General features: G+C 45.3%; 1 protein-coding gene across 1 annotated transcript in view; it reads right to left on the minus strand.

Annotated features, from left to right (window-relative positions):
* The window catches only part of dnah12 (dynein, axonemal, heavy chain 12), an 80,096-nt gene extending 78,231 nt beyond the window's left edge, over positions 1-1,865 (minus strand). The window contains exons 1-3 of the mRNA XM_084319864.1: positions 1,779-1,865; positions 901-1,096; positions 35-223 (exon numbers count right to left, since the gene is read on the minus strand). Of these exons, the coding sequence (XP_084175990.1) occupies positions 35-223; positions 901-1,096; positions 1,779-1,849 (456 nt within the window). The 5' untranslated portion in view covers positions 1,850-1,865. The remainder of the gene's footprint in view (positions 1-34; positions 224-900; positions 1,097-1,778) is intronic.
* Positions 1,866-17,143: the final 15,278 nt, after the last annotated feature.

Genomic DNA, 17,143 nt, shown 5'->3' on the forward strand with positions numbered 1-17,143 from the left:
CTAGTGGTAAGAGTCAGTGGCGCCGGTATCTAACCTGCATAGTATCTGTGATGACGTTCAGAATGTCCAGGACAGTCTCCTCGAGGTCCTGAAAGCTGGGATAGAACTCCATCCTTTCGTCGTCAAACGTCAGGTCCATCCTGAACACCGGCAGGCGCTGGGTGTCGTTGGGATCGAACAGGCCGACGAACTCCTCCACGCTTCTCTCAAGCAGGGACTTCAACTGTGAGGAAACGTGTTTTTGATAAGGACTCTTAACTTCAAATATTTTACACATACAGTACACGACCAAAGCTGTCCTAAACAAGCCGTCTTTCACTTCGGCTCACTGTCACTATGCGTGACTTCAGTAGCAGACTGGAGACTGGGAATGGATAGTTCTTGAGTTGCTGTTTGTGAAAGTGGAACAAGGGAAATCAGATTAGAATGACTTGCCCACTAAATGGAATAACTAGACTCCCAAATTTCTTCTGACCAATTCAGGATAGAATCAGCAGAGACAAGAAAGCCTACTTAACACTTATTTGATGTCTGTGACAAGCACACTTGTTTTGACAGATGGATATTATGTCTGTGACAAGCATTTACACTTGTTTTGACAGATGGATATGTCTGTGACAAGCACTTACACTTGTTTTGACAGATGGATATGTCTGTGACAAGCACTTACACTCATTTTAACAGATTATACAGTATGTCTGTGACAAGCACTTACACTTGTTTTAACATATTATATGTCTGTCGATTTGTCTTGCTTTTGCATTACAGTACGTCTATGAAAATGTATCAGACACCCGGTAATGAAGACCCCCCCTTTACATAAATGTGTAAACAAACAAACAAACAAACAAACAAACAAACATGCGTATCATTGAACTAGCATCAGCATCATCATCTGACCTGATTGGAGATGAGTGTGGACACACAGTTGTAGAAGCGGTCCAGTTTGTCAGCTCTGACCCCCTGCAGCGTCTCCTGGCTGGTCAGCAGGTGGATGACTTTGGGGAACCAGGTCTTCATGATGCGCTCCTCCGTCTTGTTGCAAACCTCAGTGACTTGTTTCTTCAGGTGTTCACAGTCCACTGGTCCTGAAGCCCTACAAGACACAACGTAAAAGAGAGAACCTTTACCTCAAACCTCTTGTGCTCATTCTAACAGTAGTTTATGTGTTGCGTTCATAGGAGAAATACATGTTTCTGTAGTTTTTCTCCTCGCATGAACAGATTTGGGGCAACAGTGGCTCAGGAGGTAGAGCTGGTCGTCTGGTAATCGGAAGGTGCCCGGTTCAATTACAGCTCCTCCTGGCGGCATGTTGAAGTGTCCTTGAGCAAGACACTTAACCCTTACCTGCTCCAGATGAGCAGGTTATCACTTTGCACGGTCACCCCCCCCCCCACCGTCGGTGTGTGAGAATGTGTGAGTGAATAGGTGAATGTGAGGCATAAGTTGTAAAGCGCTTTGAATAAAAGTGCTACATAAATGGTTATCTTTTTTAGGGCAATTAAAACCAAATCCTTATTTTTATTGTCAATTATAATAAACTGACCTATTTCAAACCCGCCCTCTTTCCTTGATCATCCAATTGTGTGAGGGAAGCAATGGTTGTGATTGGAGGATCAAAAAATAGGGCAGGGATTTTCCGGTCCCTACCGAGATTTCGGGTGCATTTCCTTTTACACCTTAACCCCTCGTTCACAACGTCTCACCTGACCCTGGTTTCAGGGGTTATTTCTGCCCTGAACCTGTTTACCTCTTAACCGTCGTTCACAATGTCTCACCTGCAGCCAGAGAGGTCCACCAGGAGCAGTGGAGAAAAGGTCACGTGGCCCATATCCAGGACAACTCGCATCGCCGGGTGAAGGATGTGTAGGTTCTTCTTCACCTCCTCGCGGTGCCCGATGAAGCTCTCACGCCACCGGCCAGACAGATCAGACACTCTGCCAAAACAAATCAAGGACATTTTCATAAAACAATACAACGTTCACAAAGAATTAAACCATACGGAGCATGTTTTTGCCCCCGTTGCCTTGTGTATATGGTGTACTTGTCAGTGTACAGTAAGCCTACTGTATATATGGTGTACTTGTAGTGTACAGTAAGCCTTCTGTATATATGGTGTACTTGTTAGTGTACAGTAAGCCTTCTGTATATATGGTGTACTTGTAGTGTACAGTAAGCCTTCTGTATATATGGTGTACTTGTGAGTGTACAGTAAGCCTACTATATATGGTGTACTTGTTACTGTACACTAAGCCTACTTGAAGACACTTGTATATGGTGTACTTGTTACAGTAAGCCTACTTGAAGACACTTGTATGTATGGTGTACTTGTTACTGTACACAGTAAGCCTACTTGAAGACACTTGTATATATGGTGTACTTGTTACTGTACACAGTAAGCCTACTTGAAGACACTTGTATGTATGGTGTACTTGTTACTGTACACAGTAAGCCTACTTGAAGACACTTGTATATATGGTGTACTTGTTAGTGTACAGTAAGCCTACTTGAAGACACTCACGTTGGCGCTGGAGCTCTCGGCTCTTCGAAAACTGTCCCCTTCATCTGTGGTTTCTTTAGTACAGAGTTCACTGAAGAGAAATACACACAACTCCATGAGGAAATGATAAGATAAGCTCAACGTGGAAGGAAACATGTACACACACACACACACACACAAACAAACAAACAAGAAACCAGTATACAAGTGATTGGATAGGCCTGTGCCCTGAGAGAGGGAACTGCGCCCTGAGGGAGGTTTGCCCTGAGAGGGAGGTTCGAAGGGTCACAGTGGGTATCAAACAGGAGGAAAGACTGTCAGGTTTTAAACTGTGTGGGTATCAAACAGGAAGAAAGACTGTCCGGTTTTAAGCTGTGTGGGTATCAAACAGGAAGAAAGACTGTCCGGTTTTAAACTGTGTGGGTATCAAACAGGAGGAAAGACTGTCCGGTTTTAAACTGTGTGGGTATCAAACAGGAAGAAAAACTGTCCGGTTTTAAACTGTGTGGGTATCAAACAGGAGGAAAGACTGTCCGGTTTTAAGCTGTGTGGGTATCAAACAGGAAGAAAGACTGTCCGGTTTTAAACTGTGTGGGTATCAAACAGGAGGAAAGACTGTCCGGTTTTAAGCTGTGTGGGTATCAAACAGGAAGAAATACTGTCAGGTTTTAAACTGTGTGGGTATCGAACAGGAAGAAAGACTGTCAGGTTTTAAACTGTGTGGGTATCAAACATAGGAAGAAAGACAGTCAGGTTTTAAACTGTGTGGGTATCAAACAGGAAGAAAGACTGTCAGGTTTTAAGCTGTGTGGGTATCAAACAGGAGGAAAGACTGTCCGGTTTTAAACTGTGTGGGTATCAAACAGGAGGAAAGACTGTCCGGTTTTAAGCTGTGTGGGTATCAAACAGGAAGAAAGACTGTCCGGTTTTAAACTGTGTGGGTATCAAACAGGAGGAAAGACTGTCCGGTTTTAAGCTGTGTGGGTATCAAACAGGAAGAAAGACTGTCCGGTTTTAAACTGTGTGGGTATCAAACAGGAGGAAAGACTGTCCGGTTTTAAACTGTGTGGGTATCAAACAGGAGGAAAGACTGTCCGGTTTTAAGCTGTGTGGGTATCAAACAGGAAGAAAGACTGTCCGGTTTTAAGCTGTGTGGGTATCAAACAGGAAGAAAGACTGTCCGGTTTTAAACTGTGTGGGTATCAAACAGGAAGAAAGACTGTCCGGTTTTAAACTGTGTGGGTATCAAACAGGAGGAAAGACTGTCCGGTTTTAAGCTGTGTGGGTATCAAACAGGAAGAAAGACTGTCCGGTTTTAAACTGTGTGGGTATCAAACAGGAAGAAAGACTGTCCGGTTTTAAACTGTGTGGGTATCAAACAGGAAGAAATACTGTCAGGTTTTAAACTGTGTGGGTATCAAACAGGAGGAAAGACTGTCCGGTTTTAAACTGTGTGGGTATCAAACAGGAAGAAAGACTGTCAGGTTTTAAACTGTGTGGGTATCGAACAGGAAGAAAGACTGTCAGGTTTTAAACTGTGTGGGTATCAAACATAGGAAGAAAGACAGTCAGGTTTTAAACTGTGTGGGTATCAAACAGGAAGAAAGACTGTCCGGTTTTAAACTGTGTGGGTATCAAACAGGAGGAAAGACTGTCAGGTTTTAAGCTGTGTGGGTATCAAACAGGAAGAAAGACTGTCCGGTTTTAAACTGTGTGGGTATCAAACAGGAGGAAAGACTGTCAGGTTTTAAGCTGTGTGGGTATCAAACAGGAAGAAAGACTGTCAGGTTTTAAGCTGTGTGGGTATCAAACAGGAAGAAAAACTGTCCGGTTTTAAGCTGTGTGGGTATCAAACAGGAAGAAAGACCGTCCGGTTTTAAACTGTGTGGGTATCAAACAGGAAGAAAGACTGTCAGGTTTTGAACTGTGTGGGTATCAAACAGGAAGAAAAACTGTCCGGTTTTAAGCTGTGTGGGTATCAAACAGGAAGAAAGACCGTCCGGTTTTAAACTGTGTGGGTATCAAACAGGAAGAAAGACTGTCAGGTTTTAAACTGTGTGGGTATCAAACAGGAAGAAAGACCGTCAGGTTTTAAACTGTGTGGGTATCAAACAGGAAGAAAGACTGTCAGGTTTTAAACTGTGTGGGTATCAAACAGGAGGAAAGACTGTCAGGTTTTAAACTGTGTGGGTATCAAACAGGAAGAAAAACTGTCCGGTTTTAAGCTGTGTGGGTATCAAACATAGGAAGAAAGACTGTCAGGTTTTAAGCTGTGTGGGTATCAAACATAGGAAGAAAGACTGTCCGGTTTTAAACTGTGTGGGTATCAAACAGGAAGAAAGACTGTCAGGTTTTGAACTGTGTGGGTATCAAACAGGAGGAAAGACTGTCAGGTTTTGAACTGTGTGGGTATCAAACAGGAGGAAAGACTGTCAGGTTTTAAACTGTGTGGGTATCAAACAGGAAGAAAGACCGTCAGGTTTTAAACTGTGTGGGTATCAAACATAGGAAGAAAGACTGTCAGGTTTTAAACTGTGTGGGTATCAAACATAGGAAGAAAGACTGTCAGGTTTTAAGCTGTGTGGGTATCAAACAGGAAGAAAGACTGTCAGCTTTTGAACTGTGTGGGTATCAAACAGGAAGAAAAACTGTCCGGTTTTAAGCTGTGTGGGTATCAAACAGGAAGAAAGACTGTCCGGTTTTAAACTGTGTGGGTATCAAACAGGAAGAAAGACTGTCAGGGTTTAAACTGTGTGGGTATCAAACAGGAAGAAAGACTGTCCGGTTTTAAACTGTGTGGGTATCAAACAGGAGGAAAGACTGTCAGGTTTTAAACTGTGTGGGTATCAAACAGGAAGAAAAACTGTCCGGTTTTAAGCTGTGTGGGTATCAAACATAGGAAGAAAGACTGTCAGGTTTTAAGCTGTGTGGGTATCAAACAGGAAGAAAGACTGTCAGGTTTTGAACTGTGTGGGTATCAAACAGGAGGAAAGACTGTCAGGTTTTGAACTGTGTGGGTATCAAACAGGAAGAAAGACTGTCAGGTTTTGAACTGTGTGGGTATCAAACAGGAGGAAAGACTGTCAGGTTTTGAACTGTGTGGGTATCAAACAGGAGGAAAGACTGTCAGGTTTTGAACTGTGTGGGTATCAAACAGGAGGAAAGACTGTCAGGTTTTGAACTGTGTGGGTATCGAAAACCCATGGGTCTCCCAAGTCTGTCATCATTAGTCTGTTTTATCTCATCAAATAATAGACCATGGACCCCCATGTGATGAGATTTTGTCCCAGGGTCTCCTGTCCGGTTTCTTGTTCGCCGTGTGTGTGTGTGTGTGTGTTCTACCATTCTACAAATGAGACTAATGTAAGAAGTCAGTGTACCATTGTGCGTGACCATCACATTGAGGAAGTCATCGCTGATTTCCTGGCAGAGCTCCTGCAGCAACTCCTCCCTCCTAGGACCCTCTCTGAGCCGAGGGGGGACGCGGGACCGGATGGCGTCCAGCCACTGCTGCTGAATGGGCGCGATGGGAGCGCTCTCCACACACTTCTTTAGGACCATGTAGTTCATCTGCAGACGGAGACAAACGTGGACCAGCGGTGATGTGAAATAGACTAGAAATATTACTATTATTCACCGTTGAAACAGGGGTCAACGTTTATTCTAGACCCAAGACTGCACTTACCATTCTCTTCCGATGCTCACTGGCCATCTGTAAAATGTAGAATAATGCAAAATATTAACGATGATTGTTTGAGGCTGGAACCATTTGTTGTGATAGTAAACCATCATTAACCCTTTCACTACCACACTACAGAAGGTTAACCTTTCACGACCACACTACAGAACCGTCTGTACTAGTGAGGTAGTGAAAGGTTAAAACCTTCTGTAGTGTGGTAGTGGGAAAGGGTTAACCCTTTGTCGTGTGACAGTGAAAGGGTTAACCTTATGTATTGTCTCAGTGAAAGGGTTAACCCTTTGGTAGTGTGGTAGTGAAAGGGTTAAAGAAATGTCCTTACTGTGTCAGGAAACTGAGGCTCAGGTGACTGGGGAGCCGCGGGTCTTTCTTGGCTCCTTCTGTAAGCCTCCATTGCACTGAAAACCCTGTAAAGGTTGAAAGGATTTTACACCACTGCCAAAGACTAGGTGCCCAGACATAAGCAATATGACAGGAGAGGATGAATGAATGAAAATTGTATTTAACAGATTGCAGAATGGGTACAATACAGTACGGCTCAATACACACAATTGTTAAGGGGATGCAGACCAGAGAAAGACTTTCATCTTGTTTACATCAGGGTCCCCCATTTTCAATTCATAGTGACATTTATGACATACACAACATACATGACATCATGACATTTATGGCATATAGGAACATACATGACATATACAGGTATAGTACTGTTACATTTGTGACATATACGATATGCAAATATACAGTACTGTTACCCAGAGATCCTGACAGAAAATACATGACAGGAGAGGGAGTGAGCTGTACTGTATTGTACCCATTCTGCAATCTGTTAATAAAGTTTTCAATCAATCAATTGTACTAGATATCATCAACACAGCTGCGACTCTGCGACCTCGCACCAAAGATAATCACAGCCATGCTGATATGCAAAATAACAGTGGTTTGGGAGATAGAGCGGTAATCTGGAGGTTCTCGGTTCGATTCCCACTCCTCCCAGGCTGCATGTCAAAGTGTCCTTGAGCAAGACACGTAACCCCTAATTGCTCCCGGTGAGCAGGTTGGCACCTTGCGTGTGTGATCATGCTTTTAAATAGCTCTACAATCGCCATTCATTAGTTAACAATAATAAGCGACTCAAAATGATCATTTGTTTGCTTATTTAATCATTTATTTAGCTCAGCCAACAAATACTTCAACAGATATTCTCTGAATATTAGCACTCATTGAATGCTTGTCAAATGACTTGGTTGGAACTAACGGTTGTTTTTTTTATTTATCCTTTATTTATCCAGGAATGTCCCATTGCGATACGAGATCTCTTCTTCCAGGGAGTCCTGAGTTGTGTATGATCGGCTGAGGGGTCACGTCAGTCTGAGACATTTGAGTGTGTAGGTTTAACATCTCTAGGAACTAATAAAGGGTGTTTTAAAGCTGTGGCCTACATGATCTTGTGGAGTTGTCCCTGCTGTTGTTTGCTTCTCCTGTGCCTCATCAGCTTCCTCCTCGCCGACAGCCTCTCCTCTGGGATGGGAGGCAGGACCGGAAACTGTCTCATGCTTTCTACCTCAGGGGGCTTCAACCCCCCTGCAGAGGTAGGCATTTCTGTTAGGGGAAAAAGGAACACATTGTAGGGGGGGTACAATATGTACAGTCCAAGGGTGGGCCTATTATTTAGATGTGTTCTCATATCAAAGCTGCTTAATTAAACGGTTACAGTTCTCCCCCACTAAATTTTTTTAGAGGCATTTTCATATTATCTTTCTTTTTCCTACATTACACAAGTTAAATATGTCTTGATTGGCACATATTCTCTAGAGACAGCCGTTTAAAATCCCTCAGGTTTGCAAAGAGGTTTGGTTTGGGTTTGATTGCAATGCCCCCCACGATCATCGGTAAAAATATTGACATTTTAATTGAGAGGGTTGCTTCTTTATTGTGACTTTGAATGAATGAATGAATGAAAACTTTATTAACAGATTGCAGAATGGGTACTTTCTGCTTGTTGTGAGATTCATTGTACGTTGAATGAATGAATGAATGAAAACTTTATTTAACAGATTGCAGAATGGGTACAATACAGTACGGCTCAATACATACAATTGTTAAGGGGATGCAGACCTGAGAAAGACGTTTGTCTTGTTTCCATCAGGGTCCCCCATTTTCAATTCATATAGACATTTATGACATACATAACATACATGACATTTATGGCATAGGGACATATAGGTATTTAGTACTGATACATTTGTGACATAGGCGGTATTCAAATATACAGTACTGTTACCCCTAGATCCTGACAGAGTATATACATATGATGGGGAGGGGACTGTACATTAGGAGGGGGTGGGTGGGTGGGAGGGGAATATACATACGGCGGGGAGGGAATATATACATGCGGTGGGGAGGAGACTGTCTATTAGGAGGTGGTGGGGGTTTTGGGCATTTACGGTGGCCAGTTTCGAATTGCAGCCTCCCGTAGGTGCTCTTTGAGGGCGGTTTTGAATGTGGGCAGGGATTCACATTCCTTTACAGCTTTGGGTAGGGCGTTCCACATTGTTGTGGCATAATTGCGAAACGTGTTTAGTCCCTTGTTTGAGCCGAATCTGGGTTTAACATGATTTGTTGAGCTTCCTCTGGTGTAGTGGTTGTGGTATTCACTGACCTTTGGGAAGTATTTTGACATGTACATGGGCACCCCGGTCGTATAGTGTATCTTGTAGACCAGGCCCATTGCAAGTTGCTGTACTCTGTCGTCTACTCTAAGCCATCCTAGGTTGGCAAAGTGGGCAGGGGTGAGGTGGGTTCTGGGGTTCAGGTCAAGTAGTAGTCTGACCAGTTTGTTTTGTGATGTTTGTAATTTTGTTTTAAGCGCCTTTGAGGTGCTTTGGTACCATGAGGTGCACGCATAGTCATAGTACCCTTGAATGAGTGCTCCTGCCAGAGTCCTCAGGGTATTCTTGTTTACCAGAGAGGAGATCCGGTACAAGAATCTAGTTCGTTGGTTGACTTTTTTTATTACATTGGATGCCATTTTGTCACAGGAAAGATTTGCCTCTAGGATGGAACCCAGGTAGGTAATTTCGTCTTTCCTTGTGACAATATTGTCACCCACTGTAACTGAGAAGCCGTCGGTCTTGCTGAGTTTGTTATTTGAACCGAAGAGAATGGACTCTGTTTTGCCCATGTGTAATGATAGTTTGTTATCAGCGAGCCATATGCAGATTTTGCCTAGTTCCGTGCTGAGGGTTTTTTCAACCTGCAATTTGTTCTTGTCAGAGACCAGCAGGGCTGAGTCGTCCGCAAACAGGAACAAGTTGCAGTCACAGGCTGACGACATGTCATTTGCATAAATTAGGAAGAGTAGCGGTCCTAGTATGCTTCCTTGTGGAACACCACAGCTCACTGTGAGGGGGGGGGATAGAGTACCGTTTACCTCTACCATCTGTTCTCTCCCCTCCAGGTAGGATTGCATCCAGCTCACTGATAGGCTATCAAAACCAATTGCTTTTAGCTTGTCCATTAGAATGGAGTGATTGACAGTGTCGAAGGCCTAACATTAACATTAAAATCATTCGAAAACAACACGAGGCACAGTATTCTTACACCAAGAAAGTACATTTGAAAATGAATGTTAAATATATCACCCTTTAAGTTAGCTGGCGTTAGGTTAACACCCGGCTGCTCTCTATAACGTCACAGCGTTAGATCTAAGTTGGCTAGTCAACACAAGTATTAATTCGTTTAAAAGTTAATCACAAATAGTGAAATTCACTTACCGCTTCGTTCTGAGATAAAACAGCAATGTTTGTAACGTTGTTTGATACTCGATACTATCAGAGAACATTAACGTAAATAAACGGATGGTTGAACCATTTTGTTACCATAGAAACTGTAAACCGAGTCGCTGTGGGTCCGCACCATTACCTGTACGCCTGTGCGGGTAGGCGGAGTCTGGGAGATTGATAAGACAGAGAGAACGGGTAGATGACGTCGTTCATGCTTACTTACTTACTTACCTACTTACTTACATCAACTATATTGTGAATATCTGTCAACTAGGAAGGCTACATTTCCGTGTATTTTGCTTGCCTTGCTGTCTGCCTGGCTGCCGCTGGCTGCAGTTTTCTCCGCCCTCGACCTCAAAGCGGTGCACCGGCGCCAGGAAATGGAGCGCTATCAATGTCTTGAAAGACGAACCGCCCCCCTTCCTCTACAAAAACTTTAGCCACTGCCTCCGAAAACCGTACAGAAGTTGCGCGTACATTTAATTTAAAACGAACAGATTGTGACCTCACCACCATAGGTTGATTTCCAAGTATGTCATCATTATTCTGTTTTATCTTATCAAATAGACCATGGATATGGATGGACCCCCATGTGATTAGATATTAGAATGAATGAATGAATGAATGAATGAATGAATGAATGAATGAATGAATGAAAACTTTATTTAACAGATTGCAGAATGGGTACAATACAGTACGGCTCAATACACACAATTGTTAAGGGGATGCAGACCAGAGAAAGACGTTTGTCCAGGCACGCGGGAACTATAAAACGGCAGGGGGTGCTGGGGGGGTCGCCAGATGATTTTTTTTTTTTTTTTTTTGGTCAGGCCACTGAACTTAGAAGCAGGCCAGGCCAGTGTTTCTATTTGCACCAGCGCAATAGTTAGATAACCTAGGTGGGGAACAACCAGGAGATCACTGCAACTCACACAAGTTGGAGAACTATCTCTCTCTCTCTCTCTCTTGCTCTCACACACACACAAAGGGAGCCGCATGTGATTGGTGGAGGCGGGATCCTTACGAAAAACTGCTAATCATTGACACATGCTAGCCTGTAATAATCCCCCCCAGAAAAATGTACTTTGCATTTGATATATTGCAAATATATGCCATCACACACACTGGCATTTAAAGGGTTAGAATTATAAAATGAATATGTGGTGTTATGATCAGGGCTGAAGTTGAATAAAATATTGTATTTATCAATTACAAAAAACTGAAAATCCATAAAAATCTGTGTTGTTGCTAATCATACATATGCTAGCCTGTTTTTTAACAATAAGTTGTGATGCCATCACAAACACTGGCATTTAAAGGGTACAAATAAAAAAAATGCCTGCACCAGAATGCAGGAAATTAAGTCTTTGTAACAAAGAAATTCCTGGTGGGGGACCCCCAGACCCCCTGCTTAAAAAGTGGCCTGACTGGGGCTATATTTCCTGGCCTGAATGATTTCCCCAGTCCGGCCCTGGTTAAAAGCCTCCAATGCTTATTAGTGTGTGTGCGTTTGAACGTTTGCATGTTTCAACCATACATTTCCATTTAAAATATTTTTTTTTACCTCCTATAATAGTGGGGGTCGCGGCTCTCTGACACCGTTTTTTTTGGGTTGCGGCCTGAAAAGTTTGGGAACCCCTGGTCTAGCCTGTACCCCCCAGACATGTTGCTGGCCCCGTCAAAACAGTATCCTATCAGCCTCTCCATGGGCAGGTCGAGGCGTAAAAGTATTTTATACACAAAAACAGCGTCTCGGCTGTTGTGTCTGGCCGGGCATTGTAAAAACCCCAAAAGAAGTTCTGAGCTTCCAAGTTGTCATCGGCTAACTGTATATTACACGAGAATTGTTCTTTTCCAGTGATTGACATCAGTGGTTCCGTCAGCGCTCAAGCCAAAGATTGGGCTTTTGGATGCTTTGCCTCTAATTTGTCGCTGAATATCATGGGCAAGCAGCTGTAAGATTTCGTTTTGGATGTTGTTGGACATCCAGTTGTCTCTCTTTTGGAGCCAATTCTTCAACTCGGGATCAGACTCGGTGCGCACTCTTTCCATCATGAGCTGCCATAACACCCCATCCCTATTTGCATCACCCCTCAGTGGAAGCCCCTGGCGCCCGAGGGGGGGTATAGGGGAACAGACTCAGTTAACTCTTCAATACCTGATGCTGAGGCTGAACCTGTCGTCTCTGTCTCTCTCTGACGTTTATCAGATTTAGTGGGACTGTCACTGGGACCGGCAAGACGTTTCGAAAATAAATCTGATATTTTTCTTTTCTGCGAGTGAGACATTCTGTGCTAGCAAAGTCTGACTACTAGCTCAAATCGACTGACTGCGCAAGCACTGTATCACAGTAGCTCAGTGGTTCGTGGTGCGTGGGAAGGGCTGGAGACAGGAGGTGAATACAATTAGTTGTTTCACCTGTCATTCAATCAGTCTGTGACAGTCTGTCATCACTCGAAAATCTACTCGGTTTTACACGTATGATTGTGTACATACAGTAGTGTAATGAATGAATGAAAACTTTATTTAACAGATTGGAGAATGGCTACAATACAGTACGGCTCAATACACACAATATTAAAATGGTGACGTGCTTTGAGCAGGATAAACTTATAATATACAGTGTTACAGTTATACAGTTACAGAGGGGGTGCTGCAGCACCCCCCGCACCCCACCTTCCCGCGTCCCTGTGTTTGTCTTGTTGTTTACATGATCAGGGTCCCCCATTTTCATTTCATAGTGACATTTATGACATACACAACATACATGAAATGAATGAATTAATGGAAACTTTATTTAACATATTGCAGAATGGGTACAATACAGTACGGCTCAATACACACAATTGTTAAGGGGATGCAGACCTGAGAAAGACGTTTGTCTTGTTTACATCAGGGTCCCCCATTTTCAATTCATATAGACATTTATGACATACACAACATACATGCCATTTATGGCATAGGGACATATAGGTATTTAGTACTGATACATTTGTGACATAAACGGTATTCAAATATACAGAACTGTTACCCCTAGATCCTGACAGAGTATATACATATGATGGGGAGGGGACTGTACATTAGGAGGGGGTGGGTGGGTGGGAGAGAAATATACATACGGCGGGGAGGAGACTGACATTTGGAGGGGGTGGGTGGGTGGGAGAGAAATATACATACGGCGGGGAGGGAATATATACATGCGGTGGGGAGGAAACTGTCTATTAGGAGGTGGTGGGGGGTTTGGGCATTTACGGTGGCCAGTTTCGAATTGCAGCCTCCCGTAGGTGCTCTTTAAGAGCGGTTTTGAATGTGGGTAGGGATTCACATTCCTTTACAGCTTTGGGTAGGGCGTTCCACATTGATGTGGCATAATTGCGAAACGTGTTTAGTCCCTTGTTTGAGCCGAATCTGGGTTTAACATGATTTGTTGAGCTTCCTCTGGTGTAGTGGTTGTGGTATTCACTGACCTTTGGGAAGTATTTTGACATGTACATGGGTACCTTAGTCGTATAGTGTATCTTGTAGACCAGGCCCATTGCAAGTTGCTGTACTCTGTCGTCTACTCTAAGCCATCCTAGGTTGTCAAAGTGGGCAGGGGTGAGGTGGGTTCTGGGGGTAAGGTCAAGTAGTAGTCTGACCAGTTTGTTTTGTGATGTTTGTAATCTTGTTTTTAGCGCCTTTGAGGTGCTTTGGTACCATGAGGTGCACGCATAGTCGTGACATGACATCATGACATAAAAGGACATACAGGTATATAGTACTGTTACATTTGTGACATATACGATATGCAAATATACAGTACTGTTACCCAGAATCCTAACAGATAATATATACATGTGATGGGGAGGAGACTGTACATTAGGAGGGGGTGGGAGAAAATAATGGTGGGGAGGAGACTGTCCATTAGGAGGGGGTGGAGGGGGGTGGACATTTACGGTGGCCAGTTTCGAATTACAGCCCCCCGTAGGTGCTCTTTGAGAGCTGTTTTGAATGTGGATAGGGATTCATGTCAGAATGCAGGTAGGTGAATTCCAATGGTTGAAGGCAATCACAGAGACAGAGAGTGTTTACTCTTGAACAGGTTCGACTTTAATAGTAAGAACACAGAGTAAATTCTAAGAGAGAACAAGTGCTAAAAGCACAAGTGTAAGATAAGGTAAATGGGAGCTTATTGGAGGTCCACAGAAGAACCGTCCGCGTTATCCCCGAACGCAATTAGTGAAGACCTGACAATGGACAAGCAGAAGAGAGGTATGTTAAATAGAGACCAAATACCAACATTCCACACACACCCCCGTGACAGCCAATCAGGAACCACCCCTAAGTGACAGCACTAATTGACAGGGAAATGACAGGTGACAAGCCCAGTGACATATGCCAGGAATGTGGGTGGTCACCGACCGAGGTCGGTGTCCAAAACGTAACAGTACCCTCCCCCGACGAACGGCACCAGACGTTCACCTAGGAGCCTCGGGATTCAGCCGCCGGAAATCAACGATCAGGCTGGGATCTAAAATATCCCTTTGAGGCACCCAAGAACGCTCTTCTATCCCGTACCCCTCCCAATCCACCAAGAACTGAAACCCCCTACCCCTCCGCCTACAACCCAGTATCCTCCGCACCGTGTAAATGGGTTGACCGCCAATAAACCGGGGCGGAGGAACCACAGGCAGTGGCGGGGCCAAGGGCGATGAGAGGAATGGCTTCAACAGGGACACATGAAACGTCGGATGAACCCTCATAGAGCTCGGAAGTCGTAGCTTGTAAGCCACTGGATTAACCCGATGAATCACTTTAAATGGTCCTATAAAGCGAGGAGCCAGCTTCTTGGATTCCACCCGGAGAGGGAGATCCCGGGTGGAAAGCCAAACCCGCTGCCCTGGACGGTAAACTGGAGCCGGACGACGCTTACGGTTAGCCTGCCGTTGGGTACTAACCGAAACCTTCTGTAGCGCCTTCCGAACCTGTTTCCACGTCCTGCGACAGCGAGCCACATGTGCCTGGGCCGAGGGCACCTCCGCCTCCTGCTCCTGCTCGGGAAACAGAGGAGGTTGAAAACCATACTGGCACTGAAAGGGAGACATACCGGTAGAAGAGGAGAGAAGGGTATTATGCGCATACTCAGCCCAAGCCAACCTCCTACTCCACGTTGCCGGACTACCGGCAACGTAACACCTCAAGACCCCCTCCAAATCCTGGTTGACCCTCTCCGTCTGCCCGTTCGACTGTGGATGGAACCCAGACGACAGACTGACAGAGGCGCCGAGGCCGGCGGCAAACGCCTTCCAGAACCTGGAGGCGAACTGAGGACCCCGGTCCGACATGATATCTACTGGCAGCCCGTGGACCCGAAAGACATGCTGTATAATTAAATCAGCAGTCTCCCGGGCCGAAGGAAGCTTGGGGAGAGGGACAAAGTGAGCCGCCTTAGAGAACCGATCCACCACCACCAAAATGGTGGTGAATCCGTCCGAAATGGGAAGACCAGAAATAAAGTCCAGAGATATGTGTGACCAGGGTCGTTTAGGAATAGGAAGTGGTCGGAGGAGACCCGCCGGTGCCCGTCGAGAGGTCTTACTACGTGCGCACACCGGACAGGCCGCCACAAAGGAACGCGTATCCCCCTCCACTGTCGGCCACCAGAACCTCCTACGGATAAATTCCAGGGTCCTGGTTGCCCCTGGGTGGCTGGTGAGGGATGACGCATGTGCCCACTGTAGCAAGCGTGAGCGCGCCACCTTGGGAACATACGACCGTCCCGGAGGACCCCCACCAGGATCGGGCTCCCGCGTTAGCGCCGACCTTACCACCTTCTCTATGCCCCAAGACACGGGTGCCAAAATCAAGGCCGGTGGAATAATGGGATGGGGCTGCTCCTCCCGCCCAGGAAGATCAAACTGGCGCGACAACGCATCAGGTTTGATATTCTTGGAGCCGGGTCTATAGGAGATGGTATATCGAAATCGTGTGAAGAACAACGTCCACCTGGCCTGGCGAGCGTTAAGGCGTTTAGCCCCTTGGATGTAAGCCAAGTTCTTATGGTCAGTCCAAATAATGAAAGGATGTGCCGCCCCCTCCAACCAATGTCTCCACTCCTCCAGTGCCAATTTGATCGCCAATAACTCCCGATTACCCACGTCGTAATTACGCTCGGCTGGTGACAGACGGCGAGAAAAAAAAGCACACGGGTGCACTTTCCCATCCTTTAAGCATCTCTGAGAGAGCACCCCCCCCACCGCGACGTCAGAGGCATCCACCTCCACAATGAACGGAACCTCCGCGTCATGGCGGATCAATACAGGAGCGGATGTAAAACGACGTTTAAGATCGCAGAAGGCCGACTCAGCCCTAGGCGACCATTCAAAGCCAGGGAGAGAGGCCTTAGTGAGAGCTGTTAAGGGATTGGCTAAGGCGCTAAAATTGCGAATAAAGCGCCTGTAAAAATTTGCAAAGCCCAAAAACCGTTGTAACCCCTTGAGCGACGAAGGCCGTGGCCAGTCCAAAACTGCACTCACCTTGGCTGGATCCATGCGCAGATCGCCCTTCGTCAACACAAAGCCCAGGAAGGACACGGTGTCCGTGTGAAACACACACTTCTCAGCCTTAACGAATAGTTGATGCTTGAGGAGACGGTCTAGCACCTCCCGAACGTGCATTTGGTGTTGCACCATATCGCGAGAAAAAATCAGGATATCATCTAAGTAGACAAACACCGACACCCCAATCAAGTCTCGCAGCACGTCGTTAACCAGGGCTTGGAAGACTGCCGGAGCATTAGCCAAACCAAAGGGCATGACCAAATACTCATAGTGCCCATTGGGTGTGTTAAATGCAGTCTTCCACTCGTCTCCCTCTCTAATCCTGACCAGGTTGTATGCATTACGTAAGTCAAGTTTAGAAAAGACCTGTGCCCCCTGTAAGCACTCAAAGGCCGTGTCCATGAGGGGTAAAGGATATCGGTTCTTGATGGAAACGTCATTCAATCCCCTATAATCAATGCATGGGCGCTGATCCCCATCCTTTTTATCAACAAAAAAGAAGCCAGCGCCGGCAGGGGAAGTGGAAGGGCGTATGTGCCCCGCAAGCAATGCCTCCTCTATGTAGGTGTTCATGGCCAAGGTTTCGGGGCGTGAGAGAGAGAACATTCGCCCGCGAGGCGGG

Source organism: Notolepis coatsorum (genome assembly GCF_963971535.1).
Source record: "Notolepis coatsorum genome assembly, chromosome: 8".
Taxonomy (NCBI): domain Eukaryota; kingdom Metazoa; phylum Chordata; class Actinopteri; order Aulopiformes; family Paralepididae; genus Notolepis; species Notolepis coatsorum.